Source organism: Armigeres subalbatus, chromosome 1 (genome assembly GCF_024139115.2).
Source record: "Armigeres subalbatus isolate Guangzhou_Male chromosome 1, GZ_Asu_2, whole genome shotgun sequence".
Taxonomy (NCBI): Eukaryota; Metazoa; Arthropoda; class Insecta; order Diptera; family Culicidae; genus Armigeres; species Armigeres subalbatus.
In genome coordinates, this window is record NC_085139.1 from 296,100,654 (window position 1) to 296,125,021 (window position 24,368).

Genomic DNA, 24,368 nt, shown 5'->3' on the forward strand with positions numbered 1-24,368 from the left:
AAGAGGTCAGAATAGAATATAAGGTTTTTAATTTGGAATATTTCTTCTTTTTGCTCATTTTGTCCATCCGAAATTCGAAGGGAAGTGGGAGTACCCTGTTTCTAGGCCGCCCTGCCGGGGTGAATTGTATGAGGGGAAGCTCAGGGCTTTCAATTGGCGCCCAACGTAATTTTGCAGAAAATATTTACGATATTTTCTTCCTGAGCGAGGGGTACTTCCACCAAAATTCGGATTTTGGGTGGAATAAACACAGTGGTGGGGACTTTTTCCACAATCGCGTGACCGTTTATAAAATTTTATATTGTTTGTATTATATTTGTGTTTCTAAATCGGTTATTCGTCCCGTCTGTTGAACGATTTGGCACGAGTAGATTTGCAAAGTTCCAGGGGCGGGATCGCCAATTCTTTCGAGCGGTTTAGGGTGGCACGTGAAGCATTTTGGTGACCTAAAATCATTGGGAACCGTTAGTGAGTGAAAATAAGTACCTTACCGTATTCATACTTCATCGAACAGTTGGTCAAGTTTTGAAACCGTACATATTTTAAAGATTTGTGTCCTCTTTCGTCAAAATGGTGCTCAACGTGTTGACGTTGGGAGAATTCAACGTCGCGTACTTCCATTTTGTAGGATCTAAGCAACACTTGACTTATGTAGGTAACTAATTAAGAGCAGGCCAATAAATGATTCATTCAATACTTTACCTCAGACCCGAGTAGACGTCTCTACATTTTGGCGACGAGGATAAAAGTAGAAAAGGCTTAAATCAATTCGAACGCTTCCTGGAAAATTCTATTCCGATTTATGAAGATGGCGTGGCCTATGGTAAGTCAACCGCAAAGAAAAAAAAAGTTCTAATTTCCTTAGGGATGGAACGTATATGCGTACAGATAATCCTGATTGTATCATGTATGGAACTTCTTAGGGATGAATTTACCCGGAATTCCGGAACATGATATCAGATTTCTGTAAAATATACGACCCGGGATTAGAAACTTCAGGGTAACGGAATCACTTAGGGATGTTTCTTGCAGTTTGTCTACTGTTGACGTAAGACCCGGTGATTGTTAGGAAAAGTAATAAGTTCGCGGAAACCATAACAACGGTATGAAGTACGCAGAGAGAGAAAAAAATAAAACGATCATGTGTAACCCAACGTATCGGGATGCAGTACGCAGAAACAGTGTTAATATCTGTCGAGTGCGGAATTTGATGTGTGGACAAGAGTACGCAGGAAAATATGATATTTCATAGCGGAATCCAACATTGAAAGATTTAAAATCCAAGGTAATGCGGAACCCATACGTTTGGGATGAAGTACGCAGAATGATACGTTTTGAGCTGAATGTACTTCATATACGTCTTTATGTACACATGCGGAAAAAAAAACATTCGTAGAATTCTTCAAATATATCATATTTTAGGTCAACCAACTGATTCCGCCGTTCCTCGAGGAAGCTGAGGGACCAGTCTCTGCACGTTGGGAAAAATGGCGTGAACAGTTTGAGGCTTATCTGGCATGGAAAGATGTGGACGATCAAGAAGCGAAATTCAAAACCCTTATGATGTTCGGTGGACCCGATATCCGAAATGTAGTGAAACAAGTTGAAGTCGATGAAAAACACGCTGTGGACAACCGTTATCACGTTGCGATGTCAATCCTGGATGATTATTTCATACCAAAACTATCAAAAACATATGAGCGCCAGAAATTTCGCGAAATGAAACCAACAGCCGGTGAAAAGTTTGACACGTTTGTCAACCGTCTGAAACGACAAGCAGCCTTCTGCGACTATGGAGACCAACTAGAAAGCATGGTGGTGGATCAAATAATAACCACCACGGCGGACAAGAACCTGAAGCGTAAATGTCTGGAGAAGGATTACAAATTCGAGGAGATTCTTAAAATTGGTCGCACCCACGAGTCAGTTCAAATGCAGATGAGTGAATTGGATAACCGGAATGAAGCTGGTACTCTACAAGCAATCAGTATTACTGAGCCAGAGAAGAATGAAGATATGGTTTTGAAGTTACGCTCTCGACCCGGTGGACCTCGGCGTTTCAGATGTTTTCGATGCAATGGAAGACACGATCCGAAAAGTTCATCGTGCCCGGCCAGAGAACTGGAATGCAGAAGCTGTGGGCAACGAGGGCATTTCTCTCGATGTTGCTTCCTGAAACGAAGAAAGCCAGTCAAACAACTAGCACAACCACCCCATTTCGAAGCTCATCAGAAAGCCAAGAGATTCGTACGAGAAGTATCTAGCGGCAGCGGAAACATAACACAAGATGTGGTGGATCTTTTTCACCTCGGCACTAAGGGAAACCAAATATCAGTATCAGTCGGAGGAGTCTGGGTTCAATTTGTGATCGACACTGGAGCAGATGAGGATGTCTTGAGCGAAACGGACTGGATCAAGACAAAACAAACTGGATTTGACGCATACTCTATTCGAAGAGGAAGCACAAAAGTATTCAAAGCATATGGCTCGAACACACCGTTGAAGATCCTAGGCGAAGTTGACTCGACTGTTGCGGTTGACGGGAAAACCATCGAAACTACGTTATACGTAATCCAGAGCGGCAATTGTTCACTTCTCTCGGGTGATACAGCAATAAAACTTGGATTGATCAAATTTTTGCGGACAGTTGACAAAGAAACATTTCCACATATTACAGGTAAGTAACAATTTAATTGAAACTTGAATAAACCAATTCTGAATTCCATTTATGCTCAGGCATTGTTGCAAATATAAAAATTGACAAAAAAGTTCCTCCAGTCCGCCAAAGCTTACGTCGCATACCATTTCCGCTTGAAGAAATGACTTTGACAAAACTTAAAAGCTTAGAAAAGCTAGACATTATCGAGCGCGTTAGTGAAGCATCAGAATGGGTTTCACCGATGCGGGTTAAGCAAAAAAGCTCTGGTGAGATCCAAATCATCGTTGACCTCCGGGAGGCCAACAAGGCCATAATAAGAGAAGTTCATCCGCTCCCAACACTAGAACAAATTACGAAAAAGATAGGTGGTAATCAATTATTCACTAAACTTGATGTTCGGCAAGCTTTCCATCAAGTTCTCCTTAGAGAAGATTGCCGCTACATCACCACATTTATTTCTCCCTTGGGTCTTTATCGTTATAAAAGGCTCATGTTTGGACTTTCTGCCGCCCCGGAACTATTCCAAAAAGTCATGGAAACTATTTTCGCTGATCTTCCTTGGCTTATAGTATTCATTGATGACATATTAATACCCGCCGAAAACGAATCTGAGCTACATGAACGGACGCTGATTGTATACAACCGGTTAAAACAGCACAATATTCTTTTGAACACCGACAAAATTGTCTCTTGTGTACCACAAATTGATTTCTTGGAATACCACATCTCCGCACAAGGAATCTCCATTTCACGTGATAAACTAGAAGCAATAGAAAAAAATGCAGCCCCCCAAAACTGCGGAGATGGTTCGAAGCTTCCTTGGTTTGGTAAACTTCGTTCACCGACACGTTCCAAATTTGGCAACCATTACCTATCCTTTGAACCAACTCACACGGAAAGGAGTTGTCTTCGATTGGAAACCTATTCATCAACAAGCTTTTAATCAAATTAAAACATTACTCATGAACAAGAACACCCTCGCCTATTATGACGTTAACGATGAAACCTTTTGTTATTGCCGACGGGAGCCCCGTGGGACTCGGAGCCGTATTAGTTCAAAAGGGAAAAGACAACGAAAATCGTATTTTATGTTACGCATCAAAAACTTTAACACCAACAGAACAAAAATATGCTCAAACTGAACGTGGAGCATTAGCGCTAGTTTGGGCATGTGAAAAGTTTCACTATTATCTTTACGGGAAATTCTTTCACCTAGTCACTGATCACAAGCCACTAACGGTGATTTTTGGAGACCGACTTAAACCATCCCCAAGAATTGAACGATGGAAGTTACGCTTGATGTCCTATGATTTCGAAGTTTTATACCGCCCTGGTAAAAACAATATTGCTGATCCTCTATCACGATTATGCCAATCTGTACCAAATAATAACCCGAGCTTCGACGAAGAATCTGAACGGATCATACGAATGTTTGCTAGCGATGTATGTCCAATAGCAATAACACTCGATGAAATAACGACTGCCACCGGTTCAGATGAAGAACTAAAGGAACTCATCAAATGGCTACCATACCCCGCTCGACGGTGGCCTAAAACCTTATCACGATATTCTAAACTGGCAAACTGTTTGACGACTGATGGAAATGTTTTGATGAAAGACCAGCGCATTGTAATCCCACGAATTCTCCAGAACCGAATTTTGCATCTGGCTCACGAACCTCATCTTGGAATTTCGGCAATGTAACGTCGATTATGATCAATGGTTTGGTGGACAAGAATGGACTCTATGGTGGAAAATTTCGTACAATCCTGTACAGGATGTGCACTTGTATCAATACCTGACACACTTCCGATAACAAGGACTGAGATGCCTGACAAACCGTGGGAAAAGATAGCAGCAGATTTCATGGAAATTCCAGGCGGTTATCATTTGCTCGTTATCACAGATTACTTTTCACGTTATGTCGAAGTTACTGTTCAAACATGTATGACAGCAAAAGTAACAATTACCAAGATGAGAGAAATTTTCGCAAGATTTGGATATCCATCTGAAATTGTTTGTGACAATGGTCAACCGGTTGTCTCGGCTGAATTTTCTCATTTTTGTACAACAAACGCAATCAATATTAAACACACTGTACCGTATGCCGCTTTTCAAAATGGATTAGTCGAAAGACAAAATCGAACGCTGTTGAAAACACTCAAGATAAGTTGTACCATGGGACGAAACTGGCGCAACGATTTACAAGATTTCCTCCACTCTTATCGAGCAACTCCTCATAGTATCACAAGACATTCGCCGTCAGAATTGCTTTTTGGATGGAACATTCGAGACAAATTACCAGGAAACTCTAAGCCAGTCGACATCTCTGAAGCAAGACATAATGATGAGAAATTCAAAGAAAAGGGTAGAGTGTATGCAAACTTGAAACGCAATGCGAAACCGAATAATATCGATGTAGGAGATTATGTGATTGTGAAAAATTTTATAAAAAAGAATAAATTAACAACAACGTTCAACTCAGATCAATACCTCGTGATACAACGTAAAGGTACACGTCTTCAACTAAAAAATATTAAAAGCGGAGTGATTTTTAATCGCCACGTCAATCATACCAAGCGGATTCTAAATGCAAACCCTATGCTCGCTATTGGGAGCGATTCGGGTAAGAAATACATTTATTCTATAGACATAAGTTTCGTTTCAGGAATATTTTCAGAAAACTATTTTACAATCCCCGGGGGTACGGTATCGATTCTACAAATCTGGCAGACTCATCTTATAACAATTGCAATCAAACAATGCAGCAGGCTTCAACAAACCAACCATCAATGACGGCTGAACAAACCGTACCAATCAAGGATGGCAAGCGCTCCGGAGGACCTCTTAGAGCTACCAGCAAGAGACCGAAACATTTACCCGTATACTTATCAGAATACAAACTTTAGCATAATAAAATTCATTTTCCATAAAACGTAAGGAGGGAATGTAGGATCTAAGCAACACTTGACTTATGTAGGTAACTAATTAAGAGCAGGCCAATAAATGATTCATTCAATACTTTACCTCAGACCCGAGTAGACGTCTCTACACATTTGCGAGCCGATCATCTCGAACAAGACGAGATCGACTTTGAGTTGAACTCTCGCAGTGTTGTCATCCCTCCCGAATCGGATCAATCATACACCAAAAGGCGTCGTCGTTTGCGTGGGCTGTTGGCCAGCGAGCTGCAGGCCTCTGATCCTGTGGTTCGCTCCTTCAAAGGAGATGTTGAAGTTGATTTGGGTATATGTCGTGGCAAGTTTGAGTCCATCAAGGAGGATTTGGGGTACAGGTGTCCGAATAAAGAGGTTTTTCGAAGCAGGTTGCTTCACTTGGGTGCTCGGCTCCAAATCGTAAAAAACTACGCCGTGGGAGAAGGCAATGAAGCATTTATTGATTTGTTGGACGATGTGGTAGCTCTCCACAGCTACCACTTCGCAAATAGTGCTCCGCCTCCTCTCACGGCCGTTGAAGAAGACACTGAGGATGATGATGAGGATTTGCAAACCCAACCTGCGGAAAGGAACGACAATATTCCGGTCCTGTATAGCAAACCCTCAACCGATGTTGTGGTAAATCAGGTGGCTGGGGAAGAAATTCTCGGTGTCTTATTTGAAATAAGGGCGGAAATTCAAAAGACGCAACAGCAGATTAAGGTCAACGAGTCCCGCAACTCAGCGAGAACGGATTCTCTCGAAGCTGCCATGAAAAACTCGGTACCGGTCTAGCGTCTATCAGCACGATTGCTTCTGAACTCCAAAACGTATCGTGAAGTTCAAGCACTTCACGATACGGTTTCTGAATTACAGGGCATGATTAAAAAAAACATTCCTAACGTAAACTTCAATAGTTTGCCGGTGGATACAGAGGATATTCACTTTAGAGAGAGTCCTGATCTGCCGGATTTGCCTGAGATTCAACAGCCAACGTTAGAAGGGTTGGGTATTTCAGAAGATTTGCGGAGACGTCTTTCGATTCCCGCACAGGACTTACGAATGCCGAAACAACCAAAGCTGTCTGCTCCTGGTATGGCGGATTATTCCAAGATTTTTGAAAAGCCCCAGCCGGCGTATCAGCCGCAAAATATTTTCCAGCCTTCCATCCCAGGCTTCGCAGTTCCGCGTCAGGCGGAGAGTACCAGATCGGTAGAAATTACCGGTTACTATCGTCGGCCCCAACGGGTGGCCGATTGGAACATTAAAAAATATGCTGGGAATGATGAAGGCACAGGGCTGAACGAATTCTTGGAAACAGTCCACCATTACGCAGAATCAGAACAGATTGCCGAAGCAGAATTGTTCAACTCGGCAATGCATTTGTTCACTGGGAACGCGCTAGCTTGGTTTCAAGCTATGCGATCCCAGAAACGGTTCTATAACTGGAACCATTTGGTGTGTGAGCTGAGGGCGAACTTTGTTCACCCGGAACTTGACGCCGCGCTAAAGATGAAGGCATCTCAGCGTCGCCAGTATCGGAATGAGACCTTCCAAGATTTCTATCTTGCGATGGAGAAGATCTTCCGTGCTATGTCCACACCACTGGGTCTTACTGACAAGCTTGACCTTCTTAAGCGGAACATGCGAACGGACTATAAACAAGTCCTCTTGTTCAAACCAGTGAACACATTGTCCGAGTTGATGCTCATCGGTAAAACAATAGATGCTTCAAAGACTCCCATTTACCAAAAAGTATTTGGGAGCTCCAAAGAAGTATCTGCTATTTCAAGTCAGCCTGTTTTCAATGGTTCTCCACAGAGCCAGCGGCAGCAGCAACAGAGTGCTAACGGAAAGGGGTACAAACCCAGGGTGTTCTATAAAAGAGATAGCCCTCCGGCCTCTCCCACACGAAACAAATCGCCACCACGTCGTTTCAACGACAATGGTGGTCAAATTCGAAGAGCTATTCGTGAGAAAACTGGAACAAGTCCTAGAATCCCTACGTCGCAAGACGGTGCAATGTGCCTGAGTGCCCTCGTGGACAAACACCGGCCACAACTGGGAGTTTGTTACAACTGTGGGGCAAAAGGCCACGATCACGAGAAGTGTTCGAAACCCAAGCAAGTATTTTGCATCGTATGTGGATTCAAAGGATTTGACGCCACCAATTGCCCTTATTGCTTGCAAAATGAGATCAGGTCCAACTAAAAGTGTTGAATGGCCAATCCCTCTTCAAAAATAATTTTCCCAAATCCCGAACTGTACCAATTCTTCGTAATACATCCTCATTTTCTCAATAAAATTTGTCCATTGGTACAACGAGACTGCTGTTTTTTCAGCCGTTAGGCAATTTTCAGTTTTGAGTAGGCATTTGATGGCTTGAACATTTTTCGACCACAAATGACCTGCAAATAAGACTCCAAGATTTTCCTGGGTCTGCTATACTCATCCAGCCAACGTGGAACTAAAGCATTATTTGTGCCTCGGATCCAATACATCGACTTCATGTGGTCGTTCACTTGGGAGCTTCCGAAGTACGATGGGTTCGAGGACACAAATCGCATTCATCTTCACGTTGGCAATCCTCTTCTTCCGTTTGGAGTCGAGTCCAACAGCAATCGGCTTCGAAAGCCTTGACAACGTTTAAGGCAAGGCAAAACATTTAGCCACTTGCCGCACAACAACACTCCCAGTGGGAGGAACACAAATCCCATTTCGATGGGAAACACCACAACATATATTTTATTCGGGCACTTGTACCCCAAAACCTCAAATATTCCGCGGTGGAAGACACAAAAAACACTGCTGCTTTTTAAAGCAGTTAAACATTTTCCCGTCGGGGTTAAAAATCTGCCCCTTACTACATACGCCGCAGTAGTCACTTTCTAGCTGTTAGCAAGGCAAGGCAAGAAAACACATACACAATCCTCTCGACGGGATGAACACCCATAAAACCCCACTTCGTCGGGGTAAAATCACCTTGAAACCCTCTCTTTGAGGGGTTAACATTTTTAAAAACACTTTCTTCCACCGTGGAAGGCCTTAAACACTTGCCCGATGATGGTCTCTATCCGCAGAAACCACCAGAATCCGCGATAAACGAATGATTATTACAATCACAGTCGCAACGATCGCGACGGGTCGGCTGGATTGTTTATGTTTACATTTACCAATCGCTTCAGCATCATTCGCATTCGGCGATGTCATAAAAACAATCATCTGTTGTTTTCTCACTTCTGTGAGTGTGCGAAGTGCGTTCAATGATTGTTTCGATCCATTCGGGTTGGTCATTTATGTTGCGCAAAAACACTAAGAAAAATCTTCCAGTTATATTCCAGCGCAATGATGGCAACATGTTAAATGTTTTCTAATTTATTTATTTATTTTATTTTTACTTCGTCGTTACTTGTCCGTTAGTATTAGGGAAATTCTGTTGATTCCTTTTGGAATCGATACGCAATTGACTAGTTGTCCCGTCAGGTCTAGCTCAATTGTTCTCATAATTGGGAACAGTTGATGCGAAAAGGCCATAAGTCTTGCGTCCCTATTGTCCGTTTATTTTGGTATTTTGTGTGGTTACGAATGATATGCGTGAATGAATGAGTGTAACTGAAAGAAAATGTTTGAATGTAAAGTATGAGTGTGTTGTGAAATTGCGGGGTTCGTTCAAATGTCTAGTGGATCGTGTGCAAGTGTACGGCCAGTGAGTGAGATGAGAGAGTGATACACTTTGAATGAATGTGGATGGAATCAGAACCCCAGCTGTTTAAGGAAGTATGAATACCGTAAGGACAGGAATACTGGACAGTCGCAAAAAAGTGAAATGATGGAAAATTTATAATGCCGCGACAACCGTTCCACTGCTATGTTGAACAATCCTTGACCGGAGGCTAGCAGAGTTTTAGGAATCCAGGATGGATCACGTGTCGAGAAAACTAATCGGGAAGATCTTAGCTCTTTTATTGCTACTCGAAAGTGTCAATGGTGGACTGATGTCGCCCAAGGGCGAGTCCCAGTCCTGGTCAGCAGACTATATTGGAAGAGACGATGTACCGATTTAAGATGTCTTTGTTCGGTCGTATACCTAATTGTGAAATTGTAATATATTTTGTTCAAAATTGTGGAAGCTGTCTTTTTTCGGTAGGTTAGGCAGATTTATTATTTTTCTTGTTTATTTTCCCCATATTTTTATTTATTCTATTTTAATTCGTTATTTATCATCATTGTTATCGGTGTTAGGTGTTAGAGTTAGTAAAAAAATGTTGCCATTTTTTTTCTCCTCGGTGTGGGCGAGATTGTAACCTGCGAGTTACAATTAACCCGTTTCGTTTAGTCTTGTCGCTGAGTGTATTTTGGGTAGTTTGGTGTCGTTTTAACTGGCTACCCATTATGCTTTTGTTTTATTTTGATATGGCAACATACACCACCACTGTGGATTGTGAATATTTTAATTTGTTTGTTTTTGAATTAAATTTTGTTCACATTGTTTTGTATAGGGTTTTGTTTTGTTGAATTTAAATTATAGTGCTTGTTTAAATAAGTTTTTAAATAAAGTTAGCGCCAGAGCTCCTCCCGTAGGCCTAAAAGCGGCGCTCAAACATAAGCAGCATAACAGCCGAGCACGGTGGCAGGAGCGATGGCGATGATTTGTTTTGGGCTGGTCGATGACGTGAAAAGAGGAGAGTTACGAACCGCGAAGACGATCGCACGCGTTTTGACAACCCGCTAGTTTTGACTCGGAGTTTTGGTGCCGGATATCCATCCGTGGTGCGCGTTTAGCTGGCTAACTAAGTCCCAGCATAGTCGGGAGTGGAAAAGTGGTTCCCCCGAGAAGTGCCGGTTCGGGAACGAAGAAAAGTGCTGTGTTAGTGCAGTGCATTAGGTGTAGGATCGCCGCCATACTAGGCAGCCCATCGTAACGGAGTGTCTCGCTTCCCAGCGGTAAAGTCAAAGATCCCCAAAACACCCGCCGTTCTCACTGTGGGGCTCAGTCAATAGAGTTCCTCGCCCTCACAGTTAACAGCCAAAGAGAGCGAAGACAGGTGCGTACAAAGGGGCGTACCACCTGTAGTAGTGAACTGCGGTCACTACTTGGACCGTCTACGGCGAATAGGCAGGTTCGGTGATTTTACACCAGCGTCGCTAGGGGGGATCCGACAAAAGAGCTTGCTCTTCCCCCTAGCTAAAAGTAAAGGACGGCTGCCGTGGCAGTCTGTAAAGCCCGAGAGTGAGAAAGTGAAGAAGGAGAAGAAGAAGAAGAAGGAAGAGCGAAGAAGAAGAAGAACCGAAGAAGAAAGGACGGAAGAAGAAAGCGAGAGACCAGTTTGCCTGCTGCTGCTGTATTGCTGTCGACGAAGGGGCCCCCAACGAGAGCAGTGAGTCGACCAGTGCCGTAGCGAGGGGGAGCAAGAGGTCAGAATAGAATATAAGGTTTTTAATTTGGAATATTTCTTCTTTTTGCTCATTTTGTCCATCCGAAATTCGAAGGGAAGTGGGAGTACCCTGCTCTAGGCCGCCCTGCCGGGGTGAATTGTATGAGGGGAAGCTCAGGGCTTTCAAAATCCAATCCAAATCCAATCCAAATCCAATCCAAATCCAATCCAAATCCATTCCAAATCCAAATAAAATCCAATCCAAATCCAAATACAATCCGAATCCAATCCAAATCCAATCAAAATCCAATTTAAATCCAATTCAAATCTAATCCAAATCCAATCCAAAACCAATCAAACCAAATACAAATCCAATCCGAATCCAATCAAAATCTAAATCCAAATCCAATCCAAATCCGATCCAAATCCAGTCCAAATCTAATCCAAATCCAAACCAAATAGAAATCCAAACCGAATCCAATCAAAATCTCAATCCAAATCCAATCCAAATCCGATCCAAATCCAATCAAAACACAACCCAAATACAATCCAAATCCGATCCAATCTAATCCCAATCCAATCCAAATAAAAAATAATCCAAATCAAATCCAATCCAAAACCTAATCCAATCCAAATCCATTACAAAACAAATTCAAAATCGATCCAGATCCAATCCAAACCCAATCCAAATCCAATCCAATCCAAATCCAATTTAAATCCAATCTATATCCAATCCAAATCCAATTCAAAATCCAGTTCAAAATCCAAATCCAATCCAAATCCAATCCAAATCCAATCCAAATCCAAATCCAATCCAAATCCAATCCAAACCCAATCCAAATCCAATCCAAATCCAATCCAAATCCAATCCAAATCCAATCCAAATCCAATCCAAATCCAATCCAAATCCAATCCAAATCCAATCCAAATAAAATCCCATCCAAATCCAATGCAAGTCCGATCCAAATCCAATCCAAATACAATCTGAAACCAATTTCAATCAAATACAAATTCAATCAAAATCCAATCCAAATCCAATTCAAATCCAATACAATTTCAAGCCAAATCCAAATCCAATTCAAATTCAATCCAAATCAAATACAAATCCAATCCAAATCCGATCCAAATCCAGTCCAAATCTAATCCAAATCCAAACCAAATAGAAATCCCAACCGAATCCAATCAAAATCTCAATCCAAATCCAATCCAAATCCTATCCAAATCCAATCAAAACACAACCCAAATACAATCCAAATCCGATCCAATCTAATCCCAATCCAATCCAAATAAAAAATAATCCAAATCAAATCCAATCCAAAACCTAATCCAATCCAACTCCATTACAAAACAAATTCAAAATCGATCCAGATCCAATCCAAACCCAATCCAAATCCAATCCAATCCAAATCCAATTTAAATCCAATCTATATCCAATCCAAATCCAATTCAAAATCCAGTTCAAAATCCAAATCCAATCCAAATCCAATCCAAATCCAAATCCAATCCAAATCCAATCCAAACCCAATTCAAATCCAATCCAAATCCAATCCAAATTCAATCCAAATCCATTCCAAATAAAATCCCATCCAAATCCAATGCAAGTCCGATCCAAATCCAATCCAAATACAATCTGAAACCAATTTCAATCAAATCCAAATTCAATCAAAATCCAATCCAAATCCAATTCAAATCCAATACAAGTTCAAGCCAAATCCAAATCCAATTCAAATTCAATCCAAATCAAATACAAATCCAATCCAAATCCAATCCAAATCCAATCCAAATCCAATCCAAATCCAATTAAAATCCAAACCAAATCCAAATTCAATCCGAATCCAATCAAAATCTAAATCCAAATCCAATCCAGATCCAATCCATATCCAATCCAAACCCATTCCAATTAAAATCCCATCCAAATCCAATCCAAATCCAATCCAGATCCAATCCAAATCCATTCCAAATAAAATCCCATCCAAATCCAATGCAAATCCGATCCAAATCCAATCCAAATACAATCTGAAACCAATTTCAATCCAATCCAAATTCAATCAAAATCCAATCCAAATCCAATTCAAATCCAATTCAAATCCAATACAAGTTCAAGCCAAATCCAAATCCAATTCAAATTCAATCCAAATCAAATACAAATCCAAATCCAATCCAAGTCCAAACCACATCCAATCCAAATCCACTCCAAATTCAAATCCAATCCCAATCCAATCCAAATCAAATCCAAATCCAATCCAAATCCGATCCAAATCCAATCCAAATTCAATCCAAATACAATCCGAATCCAATTTCAATAAAATCCAAATCCAATTCAAATCCCATCAAAGTCTAATCAAAATCCAATCCAAATCCAATCCAAATCCAATCCAAATCCACTCCAAATTCAAATCCAATCCCAATCCAATCCAAATCAAATCCAAATCCAATCCAAATCCAATCCAAACCCAATCCAAATCCAATCCAAATCCAATCCAAATCCAATCCAAATCCAATCCAAATCCAATCCAGATCCAATCCAAATCCAATCCAAATCCATTCCAAATAAAATCCCATCCAAATCCAATGCAAATCCGATCCAAATCCAATCCAAATACAATCTGAAACCAATTTCAATCAAATCCAAATTCAATCAAAATCCAATCCAAATCCAATTCAAATCCAATACAAGTTCAAGCCAAATCCAAATCCAATTCAAATTCAATCCAAATCAAATACAAATCCAATCCAAATCCAATCCAAATCCAATCCAAATCCAATCCAAATCCAATTCAAATCCAATCCAAATTCAAATCCAAATACAAATCCAAATCCAATCCAAATCCAAATCCAATCCAAATCCAATCCAAATCCAACCCAAATCCAATCCAAATCCATTCCAAATCCAAATAAAATCCAAATCCAATGCAAATCCGATCCAAATCCAAATACAATCCGAATCCAATTCCAATCCAATCCAAATCCAATTCAAATCAAATTTAAATCTAATCCAAATACAATCCGAATCCAATTCCAATCCAAATTCAATCCTGTCAAAATCCAATACAAATTTAATCAATCTGTAATCAAAATAAAATTCTAATCTGATCCATTTCAAATCCAAATTCTACGCAAAGGTAATCCATAACCGTATCCAATCCAAATGCAATTCAAATTTAATCTAAATCCAACCCGAATCCATTTTTAATCCATTAAAAATCCTATTTCAATCTATCAAATTCCATTGAAGTCACAATCAATGCAAAATTTAATCCAAATGCAATCGAAAGTAAAACTTATTCCAATATAAATCTAATATTGATTCGAATTTGTTTCAAATCAATTCCAAGTCTAGTTCGTAACTATACATTACAATACAATGTTTAAACATTTTCCAAATCCAGATAGATTTCTCGTCTCGTTAAATTTGCGCCTTGAACTTCTCAAACCACGTTGTAGGTACACAGCTTCCAATCAGTCGATCGTTTCAACATCGTAAATGTCTTGCAATTCCAGCCTATTTATGCCGTTTTTGTTTTCCATGCATGTCGACGTCGAGGCGTGCAGCTTACCAATCGATTTAGTAGCAGCTGACAAAACAAAGCTCGAATTAGCGCCGATAACAAAATTGGCTGAACAATGTCTGGAATTCGATTCGAACTGAAAAGATGCAGCCACGTATTGCGAGTCGTGCATTTGGGCACGTATCGAAGTGACCTCGGCGGAACCGACAGCAACCAAATACGTAAAACCAGTCTGACAGGTTGTTGATTTCGGCAGGGGGCTGTGCATTACATTACAATAATGGATCGAAAGAGCGGCGATGGTGTAAACAAACATAAACATCGTCCGTCAGACTCGGATGCATCCGGGTTGGCCATGACCGATGCACTGAACTCATTTTGTGGAAGTTTCCATCGAATTGTGAAACATCTTTTAAATCCTAATAGGTATATTTTATGTATTAATGCGCAAATTGTTTAATTTTTTTTATCAAATCGGAAGGTTTGGAATCTAATTTCAACATTCAAACAAATAGTTACCTGCAACACCATTCTTGCATAAATGTTCGGGCTTTTCATAAATTATCACTTTATATATTATGACCTTATCTCCTGAATACATCAAAATGTATTTTCTCCTCATAAATTTGTTGTTATCATAGGTTTCTTTGAACTTCTGAAACGGACTCATCAAAACTAGTTAACAAATTTATCCCAAATTAGCGTCCAGCAAATGCACATCGCAAACCGTAATTAATTCACGCCCCACATCACATCTCTTCTGCGAATCACAACAACAACTCGGGCAGAGGGATAGGACCAAGATCTTAAGCAAACGGCGTCCGCGCTCGGTCTTGCAGCTTGGAAGCTATTAAAGCTAATTCAGTTTGTAGCAACGCCGACCGGAGATAAGAAGGATACCCCACTTTTGTTGGTTGTCGACTGGCGTAATTTACACTACAGGACAAGACAATGCGGAGGCGGGGGATGTGGAAGAGCGAAGCGGTTGACCCTTTTTCCCCGCGATGGAGCCCGGGAAAAGTTGAGCTCTTTTATCTTGATTGCATTACAATATTACATTAACATCCGTCTACGCGAGGCTTTGTTGCTTGGTACGACTGACACGCAGTCGTACTTTTTTCACAAATAATTATCAGAGGGAAATTATGATTGTTGGTATTTTTTTACAATAGAAAATTTTATAGGAAATAATATTAACATATGATTTATATATCAAAAGTTTGATCTCTTATAAATTTAAACAAATTTGTAGAAATTACTAGAACTTAAAAACCGATCAGATTAGATGACCTTTTGGTTGGACAGCTTTCTATAATTTAACTTTCTGTAATGCTGATCAATTCTTTAGATCATAACGCTTCGACAAACGTATTGCAGTTAGTTGCACCGTCTGTGGGGTGCACGCAACCATGAAAGGGTTAAAAGGGTTACTAAAATCTGGCAAACTAAAGCAAAAACGAAAAGCGAACAGCGAGTAAAAAATGATGAGCACAGTACGCGCGTGAATGCCTCATGGAGGCAAAACATGACTAATTAATTTGTACCTTTAACTTTTTCGCGCGATTTCGGCTCGACGCTGACGGTGCTCTTGATTCAATTTTAATGAAACATGACAACCCGCGACGACGGTTGGTATTATGAATTTTTTTCCGCGTTTTAAATGAAGCCATTGTATGGGAAACAACTTTTTCAATTAGTCGAAGTAAACAACAGATAAATGACGACAAAAAAAGGAAGCCCCCCAGTAGTACGAACTAATAAACCGGGTGGGATTCTTGCTCGGCATCATAAACATCTGATGGGTAGCCTTATGGGTCTTCAGGGTGAAATGAAAAATAAACGCAATCAGCACTTAAATATTTGCATGCTGTGCGTCTTTTTTTCTTCAGCGATTGAAACGTATACAAAAGGTGAAAAAATACTTGAGTGAATGAAATCGAACTATTCTACGCTCGCAGATGGATACAAATGTAACCATGCATTTCCTTAATTAACCTTTCCGTCCCCAACGTCTGTTTTTAAGGTCTGAAGGAAGTTCTCTCGTGGTAGAGCGCTATTTTCGTACTAAAATGTCTATAACTCGGAATTGGGAACGAATTTCGCTTATCCCAACTGACCATCTCTTTGAAATTTATCAAGGAATGTTCCTACAAAATTTCATGGACCTACTATTTCCTAAATTTGAATTAAGCTCTAAATACTGAACTATTGTACAACTGAAATTTTCGTTTCTCAGTACATCTCTCCGATGATTTGAGGCACAAAGGAACCGAATTTCACAAAACCCAACTGACAAAAGTTTAGAATTTTTCCAACGATCATTTTGATGTAATAAAAAGTATATGTCTTCGCAATAAATTTTGTAGGAAGCTCTTTTTGCTTCAACCAAGTTTTTTAAATTCCATACAAAAGTTACCATTTCGGGAGAGCAGCCAACAGCATATTTTCTTGTGGCGTACGGAAGGAAAGGAGCGATGAAACCGGTAGAAAGTCCGTCAACTTTGTATCTAGCGTGGCACTAGAACAAAGCGTATTCCTATTTGTGAACACGAGGATACCAAATATATATAAGTTCCTCCGGGAATTCCTCCGGAAGTTCCTCCGGGAATTCCTCCGGAAGTTCATCCGGGAATTCCTCCGGGAATTCCTCCGGAAGTTCCTCCGGGAATTCCTCCGGAAGTTCCTCCGGAAGTTCCTCCAGGAATTCCTCCGGAAGTTCCTCCAGGAATTCCTCCGGAAGTTCCTCCAGGAATTCCTCCGGAAGTTCCTCCAGGAATTCCTCCGGAAGCTCCTCCCGGAACTCCTCGGGAAGCTTCTCCAGGAATTCCTTGGAAGTTCCTCCAGGAACTATCCGGAAGTTCCTTCAGGAATTCCTCTGGAAGTTACTTCAGGAATTCCTCTGGAAGTTTCTCCAGGAATTCCTCCGGAAGTTCCCCCAGGAATTCCTCCGAAGTTCCTCCAGAATTCCTCCAGGAAGTTCCTCCGGAAGTTCCTCCAGGAATTCCTCCGGAAGTTCCTCCAGGAATTCCTCCGGAAGTTCCTCCAGAATTCCTTCCGAGGAAGTTCCTCCGAGAATTCCTCCGGAAGTTCCTCCAGGAATTCCTCCGGAAGTTCCTCAGGAATTCCTCCGGAAGTTCCTCCGGGAATTCCTCCGGAAGTTCCTCCGGGAATTCCTCCGGAAGTTCCTCCGGGAATTCCTCCCGGAGGAACTGCCGGAGGAATTCCCGGAGAATTCCTGGGGGAACTTCCGGAGGAATTCCCGGAGGAACTTCCGGAGGAATTCCCGGAGGAACTTCCGGAGGAATTCCCGGAGGAATTCCCGGAGAAACTTCCGGAGGAATTCCCGGAGGAACTTCCGGAGGAATTCCCGGAGGAACTTCCGGAGGAATTCCCGGAGGAACTTCCGAGGAATTCCTGGAGGAACTTCTGGAGGAACTTCCGGAGGAATTCCCGGAGGAACTTCGGAGGAACTTCCGGAGGAATTCCCAGGAACTTCCGGAGGAACTTCGGAGGAACTTCCGGAGGAATTCCCGGAGGAACTTCGGAGGAATTCCCGGAGGAACTTCCGGAGGAATTCCGGAGGAACTTCCGGAGGAATTCTGGAGGAACTTCCGGAGGAATTCCGGAGGAACTTCCGGAGGAATTCCCGGAGGAACTTCCGGAGGAATTCGGAGGAACTTCCGGAGGAATTCCCGGAGGAACTTCCGGAGGAATTCCGGAGGAACTTCGGAGGAATTCCCGGAGGAACTTCGGAGGAATTCCCGGAGGAACTTCGGAGGAACTTCCGGAGGAACTTCGGAGGAATTCGGAGGAACTTCCGGAGGAACTTCCAAAGGAACTTCCGGAGGAACCTCCGGAGGAACTTCCGGAGGAATTCCAGGGGGAACTTCGGGAGGAACTTCCGGAGGAACTTCCGGAGGAGCTTCCGTAGGAGTTCCTGGAGGAACTTCCGGAGGAATTCCGGAGGAACTTCCGGAGGAATTCCCGGAGGAACTTCCGGAGGAATTCCCGGAGGAACTTCCGGAGGAATTCGGAGGAACTTCCGGAGGAATTCCGGAGGAACTTCGGAGGAATTCCCGGAGGAACTTCCGGAGGAATTCCGGAGGAACTTCCGGAGGAATTCCGGAGGAACTTCCGGAGGAATTCCGGAGGAACTTCGGAGGAATTCCCGGAGGAACTTCCGGAGGAATTCCCGGAGGAACTTCCGGAGGAATTCCGGAGGAATTCGGAGGAACTTCGGAGGAATTCCGGAGGAACTTCCGGAGGAATTCCGGAGGAACTTCCGGAGGAATTCCGGAGGAACTTCGGAGGAATTCCGGAGGAACTTCGGAGGAATTCGGAGGAACTTCCGGAGGAATTCCCGGAGGAACTTCCGGAGGAATTCCGGAGGAACTTCCGGAGGAATTCCGGAGGAACTTCCAGAGGAATTTCCGAAGGAACTTCCTGAGGAACTTCCGAAGGGACTTCCAGAGGAACTTCCGGAGGAACTTCCTGAGGAATTCCCGGAGGAACTTCCGGAGGAACTTCCGGAGGAACTTCCTGAGGAATTCCTGGAGGAACCTCCGGAGCAATTCCCGGAGGAACTTCCGGAGGAATTCCTGGAGGAACCTCCGGAGCAATTCCCGGAGGAACTTCCGAAGGGACTTCCGGAGGAACTTCCTGAGGAATTCCCGGAGGAACTTCCTGAGGTATTCCTGGAGGAACCTCCGGAGGAATTCCCGGAGGTACTCCCGGAGGAGCTTCCGGAGAAATTCCCGGAGGAATTCCTGGAGGAATTTCCCGAGAAATTCCCGGAGGAACTTCCAGAGGAATTCCCGGAGGAACTTCCGGAGGAATTCCCGGAGGAAGTTCCGGAGGAATTCCCGGAGGAATTCCCGGAGTAACTTCCGAATTCCTGGAGCAACTTGCGGACGAATTCTTGAAGGAACTTCTGAACGAATTCCTGGAGGAACTTCCGGAGGAATTCCTGGAGGAACTTCCAGCGGAATTGATGGAGGAACTTCCGGAGGAATTCCCGGAGGAACTTCCAGAGGAATTCCCGGAGGAACTTCCGGAGGAATTCCCGGAGGAGCTTCCGGAGGAATTCCCGGAGGAACTTCCGGAGGAATTCCCGGAGGAACTTCCGGAGGAATTCCCGGAGGAACTTCCGGAGGAATTCCCGGAGGAACTTCCGGAGGAATTCCCGGAGGAACTTCCGGAGGAATTCCCGGAGGAACTTCCGGAGGAACTTCTGGAGGAGCTTCCGGAGGAACTTTCAGAGGAATTCCCGGAGGAACTTCCGGAGGAATTCCCGGATGAACTTCCGGAGGAATTCCCGGAGGAACTTCCGGAGGAATTCCCGGAGTAACTTCCGAATTCCTGGAGCAACTTGCGGACGAATTCTTGAAGGAACTTCTGAACGAATTCCTGGAGGAACTTCCGAACGAATTCCTGGAGGAACTTCCGAAGGCGTTGGAACTTGCGAACGAATTCCTGGAGGAACTTCCGAACGAATTCTTGAAGGAACTTCTGAACGAATTCCTGGAGGAACTTCCGAATGAATTCCTGGAGGAACTCCTGAAGAAATTCCTGGAGGAACTTCCGAAGGAATGCCTGTAGTAACTTCCGAAGGAATTCCTATAGGAACTGCCAAAGTTATTCCTGTAGGAACTTCCGAAGGAATTCCTGGAGAAACTTCCGAACGAATTCCTGGAGGAACTTCCGGAGGAATTTCTGGAGGAACTTCTGAAGGAATTCCTGGAGGAACTTCCGAAGACAATTCCTGGAGGAACTTCCGAAGACAATTCCTGGAGGAACTTCCGAAGACAATTCCTGGAGAAACTTCCGAAGACAATTCCTGGAGGAACTTCCGAAGGAATTGCTGGAGGAACTTCCCTACGAACTCCTGGAGGAACTTCCGAAGGAATTCCCGGAGGAACTTACTTTATTTTTCTTCTTAGTCTTATCTATCTTTTTTGTCTTGTTTGTCTTACTTGTCTCATTTGTCTTATTTGTCTTACTTACATCAGCACCACTGTTATCATCCAAATCCTTTCCAAAGCTTGTGTGGAAACCTTGTACAAAAATCCTCTCGCGATATTTTCTAATGTTGTTCTAGAAACGGCTCATGTTTTCATTTTTCAAAACCAGCTGGAGTTTGTTTATTTTGATTTTCTCATTACGTGATTGGTCGGCGCTGCTGCTGTTCTCTCGCCGAACCGCTGCATGACTGATAAATTTCTTCCCCATTGTTGCCAATTCCTTTTGTTCTCCTCTTACGGCAAATTCTCAAGCAATTCTCGCTTAACTTTTCAAAAGGACCTAAGTAACATTTTATTCATGAATTAATTTGAATAGCGCAATCAGCCCTATGCTAAGAGCTCATGTTTAGCGTAGCCAACACCAACACCAACGCCGAGCAACGTACGTCAAATCTAAAAAAGCTTAACATCATAAAACATCCAAATTCAGCTTTCTTCAATATTCAACTTTAATCGGGAATATTATTTAAATATGACTAATGAGTTTAATTGATTCAAAACTTATCTACATGATCAATTTTGATTTTACTTACATGGAGAACAACAATTTGTCTTTTATTCCACCGCGAAAAGCTTGAGCAGAATTTGAAATTAAATCCTGCTCTTTTATGGTTGTGGATATTTTCAAGTATCAAGCTACAATCATTGGTGTTGTTGACGATTGTTGACATCTCATGCAACTGACAGCGGTCTATCTGCACACTGTGCCCGGGACATGGTGGCTATTTTTAGGCTAATGGAGTTAGATAGGGATGTCTATAGCCTGAGCGCAATCAACAGAACAACGTGAAAGCTATTGATTTGTAGTATTCAAATTAATTCTTGAAAAAAATGTTACTTAGGTCCTTTTGAAAAGTTAAGCGAGAATTGTAAACTGCATAATGATGAAATAATTTTGGCGACACTGACAGCGTCATTCTGGCGGGCTGAATTGGGCAATTTTCTCTCTCAGAGAGTGCTACCACGTGCTTTTTTAACGGAAAACCCTTCCCTCAGACCTTAAGGGCTTTCAAAAATATAACTGCTGTAAAAATCGCATTTCTTGACCGATTTTTTTCGCAACAAGTTGCATTCCATCCGGATGGATCCCAATTTTCTATTTATACCTGTTTCGAGGCTATCCACAGTACGGTTCCAGAATTATTTTAGATTCCGTTGGAGTCACTTTTCCCCTGAATAAGTGGACATTTACGATTTTAAGTCAAAACAGGTCGTGCGACACCTCAAACTTCATGATTTCACAAAGCAATGATGAGAATGATATTTTTGGGATTCCTGGTCAACTCGGACTCAATCTGGCCACATCGGTCACAATCCGGGGTCCTACGGAATGGCCATTGTCTAAATTGATCCAAAATAGGTCGTGCGACACCTCAAACTTCATGATTTTACAAAGCAATGATGGAAATGGTGCAAGGGCGTAGCCAAAGGGGGCAGGTTGGGGAAAAACAACTCGAAAAATTTCGGGCTCAAGAATTCTCCTTGAAATCCTTCTAGAAGCTCTCCTGGGAACTTCTAAATTCCTACGGAAAGTTATCCACAAATTCCTATGAAAATCGTTCGAAAATCTTTCTCATGTAATTGAAATTTCTCCTTATCTAGAAACCCCTAACTAAATTAGTTTTTTAGGAAATTCATGACGAAATTTCTTGAAAATTTCTTTTCTTCTCGACATTTCTTTGGATATTCTTCCACAAAAATCTCCGGCATTCGAGAGTTCCCTCACATTCGAGAGTTCCTTCAAGAATACAAACGGAATTTCCTCACAAAATTCCGCTAGAAGTTTCTTCAGAAATTTATGACGGAAATTCTCCGATTTTGCTCACTTATAAATCTATATGAAATTCCTTCGGAAATTCTTCTAGGAACTTCTACGGACATTCCTCCAGGAACTCTTCCTTTAATTCCTCCAGGATAACTTCCGGGAATACCTCCATAAATTTAATAGCGAAATCCTCTAGGATTTCATTCTGGAATTCTTTCCGCTATTACTTCAGAATGTCCTTCAAGAATTCAATTAAACATTTCTTTAGGAATTTCTCCAGGAATTCGTCCATGTATTTCCTCGGAAATTCTTCCAGGTATTTTCCCGGGAATTGCTTCAGGTACTTCTCCAGGAATTGCTTCAGGAATTTATCCCGAAATTTACCCGCGAAATTGTCCTAGAATGCTTTCCGGACTTCACTAGAAATTTACTCCAGAATTTCATTCGGATATTAATTTGAGAGTTACTCCAAGATATCTTCCAAGAGTTCTTCCAGGAATTTCTTCAGAACAAACCTCCGGGAATTCATCCGGTAATTTCTTCAGCATTTCATCTGGGAATTTCTGCATTTATTCCTCCAGGTGTTTTCCGGGAATTCCTTCAGATATATATCCAGAAATACCTTCATGAACTTCTCCAAGAATTAGTTCAGGACTTCCTTGTGAGAATTCTTCCGGAAGTGCTTGTGGAAGTTCCACCGGGAGCTCCTCCAGGTGTTTTTTTTTCCAAAAGTTCCTCCGGGAATCCCTCCAAGAACTTCACAGGGAATTCCTGGAGGATATATGGCAGGAATTTCACGGGAAATGGGATTTCGGAAGTTCCTCTAGAAATTCAACTCCGGGTATTCCAACGGCTGTTCCTCTGAAAATTCCTCCGGGAGTTCCAGCAGTAGCTCCTCCGGGAATTCATTCAGGCTTTTTTTTGGGAATTTATCTACAAAATCCTCCAGAAGTTCCTCGGAGAATTTCTCTGGGAGTTCCTCCGGGAGATCCTTTGAGAATTCTTCCAGGAGTTCCTCCTGGAATTCTTACGGAAGTTCATTTGGGAGTTCATCCAGGAGTTCTTACGAGAGTTACTCTAGAAATTCATCCCATAGTTCTTTAAGAAATTCCTCCAGAAGTTCCACCGGAAGTTCCTCCGAAAATTCCTCTGATAATTTCTCCGGAAATTCCTTCAGAAATTCCTCCGGGAGCTCCTCTGGAAATTACTCCAGGAGTTCCTTCTTAGAGGAACACTCAAAGGAACTCCCGTAGAAACTTCCGGAGGAATGCTCATAGAAACTGCCGGTGGATCTCCTGGAGGAATTCCCGTAGGAACTCCCGTAGCTCCCGTAAGTACTCTAGGAAGAATTTCAGGAGGAACTCCTAGAATAATTCCTAGAGGAACTCCCAGATAAACTATTGGAAGAACTTTGGGAGGAATTTCCAGCTAAATTTCTGAAGAAGGCCTAAATGATTTCCTGAAAAATAGCCTGCATGATTCCCTGGACGAGCTACTGGTGGAACTCCCGGAGTAATTACCGGATAAACACCCGGATGAATTGCCTATGGAATTCCCGGAGGAACTCTCGGAGGAATTCTTGAAATAACTTCCGGATGAATTTCTGAAAAAAATCCCGGGAAAATTTGCAAATGAACCCCCCGAAGGAACTGCCACTGAAACTGCCAGAAGAATTCTCGGAAAAATTCTTGGATAATTCATCTAATAGGCGAATCTCGTCTAGCTGAAACCTTTCTAGGGGTATTCATTCGGAGAATTCATTGAGGAGCTCTCAGAGAAATTCTCGGTGGAGCTTCTGGAGGAATTTCTATACAAATTCCTGAAGTAGCCTAAATGAATTCCAGAAAGAAAGCTTGAATGAATTCCCGGAGGAAATTCTGGAGAAATTCCCGGAGGAAATTCTGGAGAAATTCCCGGAAGAATTTTCAGAGGTATCCCCGTAGGATCTGCCGATAGAACTACCGGAATAATTCTCGGAGAAAATCCTGCAGGAACTCTTTGAGGAACTGCCGGTGGAATTCCCGGAGGAACTCCATGAGGAATTTTCGGAAAAACTCCTGGAGGATCTCCCAGTAGAAATCTTGAAGTTTCCACTGGAATTTCT

General features: G+C 42.3%; 2 protein-coding genes across 3 annotated transcripts in view; one reads left to right on the forward strand and one right to left on the reverse strand.

Moving 5' to 3' along the window:
* LOC134207766 (cytosolic purine 5'-nucleotidase) overlaps positions 1-24,368 on the reverse strand; it is a 158,524-nt gene that overhangs the window by 101,805 nt on the left and 32,351 nt on the right. The window lies entirely within an intron of this gene.
* LOC134219245 (uncharacterized) lies at positions 779-6,390 on the forward strand. The gene is made up of 3 exons (XM_062697951.1): positions 779-823; positions 1,423-2,677; positions 5,702-6,390. Exons 1-3 carry the CDS (start codon positions 803-805, stop codon positions 6,388-6,390), a joined length of 1,965 nt encoding a protein of 654 aa, XP_062553935.1. The 5' UTR covers positions 779-802.